At 37.0% G+C, this 9,577-nt stretch overlaps 2 protein-coding genes across 2 annotated transcripts; one reads left to right on the plus strand and one right to left on the minus strand.

Moving 5' to 3' along the window:
* Positions 1–104: 104 nt before the first annotated feature.
* LOC114751004 (increased DNA methylation 1-like) lies at positions 105–3,581 on the minus strand (the record flags this gene model as incomplete). Its single annotated transcript, XM_028939659.1, has 2 exons — positions 3,331–3,581; positions 105–1,855 (listed from the first exon to the last, which is right to left on the minus strand). A coding segment is annotated over exon 2 (1,669 nt), but the record flags the coding sequence as incomplete, so codon positions are not given.
* Positions 3,582–5,914: 2,333 nt separating this feature from the next.
* Positions 5,915–9,019, plus strand: LOC114751002 (protein DJ-1 homolog B). Its single transcript, XM_028939653.1, has 8 exons — positions 5,915–6,055; positions 6,162–6,362; positions 6,602–6,751; positions 6,876–7,058; positions 7,448–7,528; positions 7,667–7,867; positions 7,948–8,088; positions 8,590–9,019. Exons 1-8 carry the CDS (start codon positions 5,924–5,926, stop codon positions 8,794–8,796), a joined length of 1,296 nt encoding a protein of 431 aa, XP_028795486.1. The 5' UTR covers positions 5,915–5,923; the 3' UTR covers positions 8,797–9,019.
* Positions 9,020–9,577: the final 558 nt, after the last annotated feature.

The raw sequence follows: 9,577 nt of genomic DNA on the forward strand, positions 1-9,577 counted from the left end.
ATCTTGCTTGTTTCCAACAAATTTTCCGAGTACTTTTGATCAGAGCTTTCAAAATTTCTAACATTGCTCTCCAGAGAAGTGTTTACCTCAAGCCCTCTAAATACCTGATTTGAATTTCCAGAAGTTATAGTAACATTGGAAGTACAAGCACTTGACCGTTGTACCAGTAAAACCCAACCCGTCATCAGGTAACAAGCCTACACCAAGACTACTCCTTTCATACACAGATACTTTCCTACATTGATTTCCTATGCCGTCAGCATTGTGTTCTAAGTACATCTCTTCCTGGTTAATAATGCTATTGCTTTCATATATTGGTAGTTTTATTACCCCATTAATTGTCTGTTCATATCCTACGTTATTTCCATCCCCGGTTTTCTGATTACTGGCATGGTAGTTGAGCAGAGATGTTGTGGCAGTAGCAGAATCAAAAAGAAAAGCTGAGTCATGTTTCAGATCAAATCGAGCTGCAGAAGTATCCTTCCAAGTTGAACTTTTGGTAGTACATGCCATCCTATAATTTCTAGAAACTATACTTCGACTCACCCTCACTAGCTCCCCCTTTTTCAGTGCACCAATCTTTCGTTTAACAAAAATTACTACTACAAAAGGGTCCAGGAGCCACCACTGATAAGCTAGCATGGCAGCAGGCTCTGACTGGCTCATTGCCTTTTCAACATTTATCAATGCACTGGATAGATCAGACCAGAATTGACTAATATCAGTCCATTCTTTACAATTATCCTGCATCGAATTGTATTTGTCAGCAGACAAAAACTGACCACATAACCTCCAAGCTTTTATAAACTCACGAACTGGCCTTCCTTCTGGTGTCCAATAGACTGACTCAAAGTAGCGTCTACAAGGTCTCTTACGCTTTTCAATAGACCATCCTGCCATCATAAGCAACTGCACACAACGGTAATGCAATAAATCACGGGGGTCCTTCTTAAGTTCAGGTGTCAATGATAAATTTGACTTATCCACAACATAGGATAAAGATCCTTTAGGCATCTCCTCAAGTTGCAAATGAGATCCAGATTTCTCCACAGCAGTGATTGATGAACTTGTTACTGCAAGCCTATTTGCGAAACTCTCTTGGGAAACAGGAGAAGCAGTCACTTTACTTGTAGCTACTTCTTTGGCCAAATTTCCATCTGCAGAGGTTTTTTTACAATTTGAAACATCTACACCATCCTTAGCTCTTTTTTTGTTCAGCATCATGCTATGCCTCAACAGATAGCAACTAGATATCACACCATTCTTTGATGATTCAACTAAACGAAGAGAAAGTGGTTTACTATCAAAGTCTGTAACAGCACCAGACACGTCAGTAACATATTCTTTTAGAAGTGTTGGTGAATTCAAAACCTTTTTGAAATTGGATCTACTACAGGGTAGTTGATGCAGGGAAAATTTCATGCGTTTGACATTTACATCCTCATGATTTGGGCCTTCATAATTGAATCTCTCAGGCACAGAATCAAGAGCGGTCTCGTTGAAATTCTGAACCACATCACAATCATCCTCAGAATGGGTCACTTTTGAAGAAGAGGGGCTTGTTAAAACTGAGTTTTCATTGCTGGAGCAGAGTGAAATATTTGTGTTTTTACTAGATTCACATTCAAAGTTGATGACTCCAGTAACCAGACACCTCTGACTAGGCTGAACACTGTCTTTACTGAAAAATACCTCAGTAAAAATCCGTCTTTCATCATTAGAACCTTCAAAGCTGTCATCATATAAATCCTCTATTTCTTTGTTTTGTATCATCTCTTACAGTGAATACTGTTCTAGTTATTTACAACCTTTGCTTACCGGTTCTGCATGTTGCTGCCATCATAAAAACCCAGCTCTGGCATGTTATAAACCAACCTAAAAAAAAAAAAGTCTCATCACCTCAATATAAGAATATGAAGCAAAAATTACTGAAACAAGGGTTCAAACAAAAAGCAAGGCAAAACTAAACATAAACACAAAAAGAAGAAGAAGAATTTAAAAGTCTAAATATGAAACTGGTAAAAACGCACCAAAATATGATAATCACCAATTCTGTCATGGTGATTCAAAGTTTGTAATATTATTCTGGACACATCAACACGCAATTCAAAAATGGCCAAGCACAGCAAAAAGGTGACACCGTTTCTATATGATGCGATTCTATCAAGCATAAACTGTCAACATATTGTTTTCCCACAACCTACTCCCTTAACTGTTACTAAGCTCAGCCCAAAAAAAAAGAAGTCGCTTGGATTTTGACGATCTCGGAATGATGCAATTAACTCAGTACAAAAGGAATTGTTTGCAAAGGACATGTAATGCTGTGAAAATCAACATAGGTTTTACACTATTTTCCTTTTTCTTGGCAGAGGCGGTTTCACATAGGCCTGAAAGAGGAAAGGAGGATGGCTCGTGTTGCATGACAGGAATTACCAAGTAGTAATGCATCACGTTAAAATGAACCAAAATAATTTTGGAAACTAGACAACGATGCAGTGTGTCCTTGTAAGCCTGGCAAATTACAATATGCGCATCTTTTTCCCACACAAACCTTCGTGAGTTGATGATAAATATTTTTCGTTTCATTTTTCTTATCCCAAGAAAAATATCAAAAGTTTTTCTAATCGCTGGTCTAAGCGTATGATTGACATAATAAGGTAAATAGAATGCATTAACATCCTGGATGCAACTCGAAAGAAGTAAAAATATTTTCTAATAGACTATAATTTGCTTCAATTTTAAACTGTATCCAAGTTACTAAAACATGGTTTATGTAATATAAGCTGAAGTTCTTATGCTTTTTATACGGTGTCCAAGTTACCAAGACATTGTTTATGGAATATAAGCAGAAGTTCTTGTGCTTTCGATAAGCACCAAAACTCATCTATAACATTTTCAGAAACAAACATAACTTCATATTCAAGCCATTTTTAAGCCAGAACAGCATGCGAGCTACTGAGTTAAAACACTGGGAGCGAAACAGTGGGCATGCAAGATCGAACACTCATTGATTGAACAAGACGTTCCAATGAGACAGGCAAACACAGAGAAACGAAGAAAACATGAATCCTGTGACAAAATTGAACCATCTCACCCGCATGCATTGATCCCAGAGGATCACAGAGTCAATACACAGAGAAAATTCAGAAATGCAAGAAGAACCAGAAAATGAAAAGCACAAAAGCTCATCAGCTTCACATTTCAGTGAGAATCATGACCTTTACAGCTCAAATTTCAGATAAAGAGATCCACAATCCACCTTCCATGTCCACATTCATCGAACTTGGCATGCATGTCAACAAACAAGTAAGGACCAGAAATTCCAGCAACCTTGGCAGTGCATTCTCCACGATGACCGGACTCCACAATTAGGGTTCCCTAGCAGAAGAAACTGGACGAAAAAGCTGATACAGATTGCATTAGCTTCATTCTCAAAAGCACACCAAACCTCATCGGCACCGGCAGCGAACGAAATGTTGTTTCCAAAGCGGAGCAGATGGCAGAAACCGCTCTCCCTCTCTAAGAGCTCCTTCTCTCTCTCTCTCTCAAAGCACTTTCCATGAGGCCATGAGTGAGAGTGTCATCGACTTGTACGCTCCCATTTCCACTTAACTTTGTCCCTTTGTGGCTGCTTTTATTCAAGTTTAACCCCTTCCATGGGCATTGCAGATGAGCTCAAAAAGTGGAGTTTCTTCTCCTTTTCTGAAAGAAAATAAAATTTTCTAGAATTCTTCTTCTTCTTTTTTTTTCGTTATAACATTTTTTTTAGTAGAATGTTATAATATTTTCATTATTGATTTATTGCATTAGTTACAGTATAGATATTTATGTTTCCTTTTTAGGAAAAAATATAAATGCACACAAGCTCCAAAATCTCTTCTTCAATTTATTACCATTACTAAGAATAATAAATTGTTTTGACTAACGGAATTTATTCTCAACATGATAGTAAAAGTAATGGATGTTAACCTCCAACATATGTAATTAATGATACTATACCTCCGGTTTTTAATATAAAAACTAATTTAATTTTTATTTTGATTCTAAATATAAGATTATAATCTATTTTGATTTGTCTCTCATGTTTTTTTTAAGATAGTCTTTATAATAATGATAACTCTAATTAATGCACTTTATTAGTAAGAATATTTAATGAAAGACAACACATATTTATTACAAATAATTAATTTAACTAGTTTTTTTTAATATACTCAAATTAATCAACTAGCTTTTATAATAAGGACCGGAAGTAGTATAATTTTTTATGTGATAGTTAAGACGATGAAATATTTTTAGAAAAAAAAATTTAAGTGCACCTTTTATAAAAATAATCCGTGTAATTAAATATCAAGAAAAGTTCTTAATGATTTATTTTATAGGGTATAATTTTATGAGCCAGTATTACATTTATTTAGACTTTCAGAAAGGGATATATATTTATTACATGGCCAACAAAAATGTTTAATAAAATTCCAGAATAGTCTATCCACTTTGGATTCATTGGAAAATTCATAATATTTCATATGATTTTTTTTTTTTAAACCTGATAGGATTTCATATGATTGATACACGGCAAACTAATTTTTTAAGTGATCGTTGGGAGCGGGGAGGGAACACCAAGACAATTACGTTCAGGCCCGCCTTGCCGTTTTTGCAGTATTTAAGGATTAATAAAATGGCAGGGTTTCTTTTTGTGGGGGACGAAGATAACGTTGTTTAATAGTAGCATATAGTAGCGGAGCAATTACCAATAATGGAGCTTAATTATGACATCACGGGCAATGTGATTGGCTTTCAATGAACCTACTAGATTGACAGAATGGGAGTTATTTCCCCAATATTACAATTTATGATTAAAACAAAATAAGATGCAAGGCTTTGATAGTATGATTAAAGACAAGAATAATTATAAGACTCTATTTATGCATTTCCAAGATAATTTTAATAATATTTTATACTATATTTTAGGATACTTATTTATTATAAATAACTAATCCTCAAATAGTAAGGTCTTATAATTAGGAGGATATATTCTCATAACATCTAGTATTTTAATTTTATTTATGGTATACTCAATATTTTAATACTCCTCCGGTCCTTAATATAGGACCCAATTATTGAGTTGGTTTTGGTCCTAAATATAAGACCCATTTCTCATATTTATCAATAATCCCTAAATTACCCCTATGGATACTCCCTCAACCATAATCAAGTAGAAGAAGGAGAGGGGGTAGATTATGGTGTTTTAGGAAAAACGTGTCATATTTATTACAATTAACTAACTTACCTAACTTCCTTAATCTAATCAAATTAGTTAAATGGGTCTTATATTAAGGACCGGAAGAGTATTATTTTTTAGTTTACCTAACACTCCTTGAATGTTATTATTTAATTATATCATTCACCAAAACTAATGTATCAAGTACTGAATACACTATAAATAAAATGCTAAATATATTGATATTTTCATGCCTTTTCTTTTAAAAAAAGTATGGCATAATTTTTTAAGATATTTGTCATCATATTATTTTAATAAAACATGCTAATTTTTTTCCATATGAATCCTTGTTGGTGATAAAAAGATAATTTTATAGAACTAGATGTTAAAAAATATTCATATATGCAACTTGGACCTCGTTCGATCAGCTGACACAAAAACGTGAGCCCAAGCCAAATATTCAACGAAGAGGAGCTAACGAGCAAAAGGGCAATGCATTGCCATTGCAGGGCGTGATTCTCTCGTCTTCTTACGTGGCAAAATCAGATCAGTTAAATTTGGTATCTTTTTACGTGGCAAAATCACAGCAGCTAATCAACATCAATGAGATACGTGTTGGCAAGACCCAAGCTCGAACCCAAGATGCGAGTTATCCGCACCCACGGATCTCCCAGTCCCTCACACAGTATCACGCTGAAGCATAAAATGGCTTTGCGTTACTCAATTCTAGAACTCCCTCTTTCCTTTTCCAGCTTCACTCCCAAGCCCGCCCTTCTCAAGAAACGCTTTATCTCTGTCTCTGCATCTGCAACAGCCATGGCTTCCACTGCTCGAAAGGTAAACCAAGCCTCTCTTCCTTCTTCTGTTTCATTTAAAACTTTGTCGTAGTGGGATCGATCACTGATGCCGAGATTGCTCTTGTTTGGGGTGGGGGAATTGTCAGGTTCTGGTTCCGATTGCCAATGGCTCGGAGCCTATGGAGGCTGTGATTACGATCGATGTTCTCCGACGATCGGGAGCTGACGTTGTCGTTGCTTCTGCTGGGAAGCAGCTTCGTGTTGAAGCTCTACATGGCGTCAAGATCATCGCCGATGCTCCTGTCTCTGATGTTGCTAATACTGCTTTCGACCTTGTCGCTTTACCTGTACATTCCTCTTTCTGAGTCTTGATTATGTTTGATCATCGATTTCGTCCTTATCGCTGTTTGCTGTGCCGTAGAAGTTATTTTGATTGTCTCCGACTCACTTGACCCAGCCGACAAAATGTATAACGTGAAATAAATCTTTGCATTTGAGTTTTGATGGGAAAAAAAGAGAGCAAAATTCTGTTCTGTGTATTGTTCAGTCTCTTAATTTCGAGTTCTCTGAAGTTCTTCTACGATAGGGAGGTGTTCCAGGTGTGGATAATCTCAGAGACTGTGAAACTTTGGAAAGCTTAGTGAAAAAGCACGTTGCAGATGGACGGCTTTATGCTGCAGTATGCGCTGCTCCTGCCATCGTACTTGGATCATGGGGTTTGCTGAAGGGTCTGAAGGTAAGTTGGCTGATTACTTGACATTAACCTTTTTAGAACCCACAATGAGTTATGTGCTCTTGTAGGTTCTAACAAATCAAATGAATGATGGATTTGTGGTAATGGGTGTAATGTAATCTGACAGGCAACTGGCCATCCATCATTTATGGATAAATTGGCATCTCATGCGACTGCTGTTGAATCAATAGTGCAGCTGGATGGAAGAGTTGTGACAAGCCGTGCACCAGGCACTACCATGGACTTTGGCGTTGCACTGGTTGAGCAGTTATATGGAAAGGAGAAGGCGAACGAAGTTGCTGGTCCACTGGTGAAGACTTACTTCTTGATAATTCTAGCAGTTTTTTTTTTTTCTCCCGTTTTTAAGAGGGAAAAAAAAAGGCCATATAGATTTTGCTATTCAGCAAGAACATTGACCCGAAGAAGCACTAGTCAGGGCTTCTGGAAGAATAAGAAAAAGGGTTGAGAGGGTTCTTGTTTCGTTTAGATGGTTGGCACTTGCATTTCCCAGGAATGAGTTAGCAGTTGCTAATCTTTCTTCCAAAATCCTAATGAAGAGTTGCAATGTATTTTAATTCTTATTTCATACCACTGAATAACTGGTCAGGTTATTTATGAGATTGAGCTTGTTGCAGCTGCTTTTTGACATACAAATGCGAGCATTATTAAGATATTTGCATGTTTTATTTTTTAATTCAGGTCATGCGATCCAATCATGGGGATGAATATACTTTTACTGAGCTAAACCCAGTCCAATGGACATGTGATAATCCCCCCAGGGTTTGTTTTCGGCTTTGGACTTTCTTCTTCTTCGTCAACTATTGAGAATTTGACTTTTTCGTTATTTTATAGCAACAGTAGCCATTCTTTTCCCCAAAATGACTTTGGTTGGCTATTGTATTTGCATTGTCTTCTCAGGTACTTGTACCAATTGCTAATGGCACTGAGGAAATGGAAGCTGTCATTATCATTGATGTTCTGCGAAGAGCAAAAGCAAATGTTGTAGTTGCTTCTGTTGAGGACAAAGTAGAGATTTTAGCTTCGCGGAAAGTAAAACTGGAGGCAGACATGCTCCTTGATGAGGCAGCTAAACTTACATATGACCTGATTGTGCTGCCAGTAAGTTTGCATCTTGTTTTGCCCATGGTAGCCACCAGCTAGTATTTGTTTAAGTTGTAAATATAATTCACTGTCTGCAGGGTGGGCTTGGAGGTGCCCAAGCTTTTGCAAAGTCAGCAACTCTGGTCAGTCTGCTGAAAAAGCAGAGAGAATCGAACAGATATTATGGAGCGATTTGTGCATCCCCAGCATTAGTCCTGGAGCCCCATGGCTTGCTAAAGGTACCTCCCCCCCCTCCCTTTCTTTTTGGGGTCGATCAACCTTCATTCTAAGGACAGCTCGTTGGGAAATATTGATGAAATGACATGTATCTTCACTATATGGCCAACTCTTCATTGGAATACAAGAGAAACGACTGCATATCTTGATTCAAGGCATAGGTTCTTTACACAAAACTTGACAAGTTTTCTGGATTTGCCCCCTCTTGTTTTCATTAGATGAAAGTAATTAATGTGCTATTAGAGATATCCAGTTGATATTATGCCAGATAGCAAGTGTCTAAAATTACCCTGACCTAGGTTGTGGATACTAAGTGCAAAGATGAGCTATTCATGACTTATGAGTAATGCGGTTTTATATAATTTTTACGATATATATAGAATAGATATGTAGATATGATAGATGTAGAATTTTAAACTAGAATTAATCCTGTTTGATGTGCAGAATGTGCTTATTCACGGCATTATGTTGTAAAACTGAGATACTCTGTGCCCTTGTTACAGGGTAAGAAGGCTACTGCCTTTCCTGCTATGTGCAGTAAGTTATCAGATCAGAGCGAAGTTGAAAACAGGGTTGTGGTTGACGGCAACCTTATTACTAGCAGAGGACCAGGGACCTCCATGGAGTTTGCATTAACTATTGTGGAAAAGCTGTTTGGGCGGAACTTAGGACTAGAACTTGCAAAGGCGATGGTCTTCACACGCGCATAGGGTATTTAAGTAGGAGTGGCTCTTTATGCCATCGTATAGAGATGTCTTTCTCTGAAAAATAGAGTGATATACGGATATAGTATTTAAGTATGACTGCATGAATGTGGTATGACTTGTACATGTGAACACAAGCGGCTTTTGCTAGTCTGGAAGCTTGCTTTGAAGCATTTGAATTTGCCAGTAAAACGTTCTCTCCTGATCCGTTGGGTCTTTGTCTCCATAATCTCTTTTGTGGACTAAATAAGAGGTTAATTACTTGCGGGAATATTGGTTAGTGAATAGAGCTAGTACTTAGAAATACGATCTGATTTAATATAAAACATGAGTTTTCTCCTCATGAGTTCCTAAGAATTCTGGGGTTTGGTGTGTTGGTCACCTTTCAAGGAAGGGTTGTTATCCTTAAGGGGACTGGTTGTCATCCGTTGATTACCCGATTCTTTCTTTTACTTGAAGCTTTACTTTCGTCTTTGAATATGCTGTCATGGTTGTTTCAAAACCGTTCTTATTTATTGAATTTGTATGTGAATACTTAAGCAACACGATTTGTAACTTTGCTCATAATAAATTCAAATAGAATAAGGTTGTGGTATTTGATTTTTGACGTTCTCGGCAAAGATGAGAAAATTCTTGGTGAAACTTGGCCTATAAACGTCAGTGTATTATCTATTGAGCCGTCATGATGACAAGTTAGCATATATTACAGGCTGATTCTACCAAAAAAATCAATACTGAATAGATAAGCCTACGTCCCTCTTAGTAAGTAATTTGAGTGGTGGACTGG

Source organism: Neltuma alba, unplaced genomic scaffold, assembly GCF_004799145.2.
Source record: "Neltuma alba isolate B1F8T4 unplaced genomic scaffold, ASM479914v2 tig00006737_pilon, whole genome shotgun sequence".
Classification (NCBI taxonomy): domain Eukaryota; kingdom Viridiplantae; phylum Streptophyta; class Magnoliopsida; order Fabales; family Fabaceae; genus Neltuma; species Neltuma alba.

Bases quoted from the DNA above. Each gene is read 5' to 3' on its own strand.
- LOC114751002 (XM_028939653.1), top strand. From the start codon at position 5,924: ATGGCTTTGCGTTACTCAATTCTAGAACTCCCTCTTTCCTTTTCCAGC. The intron at 6,056-6,161 runs GTAAACCAAGCC...GGGAATTGTCAG, and splicing joins TGGCTTCCACTGCTCGAAAG to GTTCTGGTTCCGATTGCCAA. The intron at 6,752-6,875 runs GTAAGTTGGCTG...GTAATCTGACAG, and splicing joins GTTTGCTGAAGGGTCTGAAG to GCAACTGGCCATCCATCATT.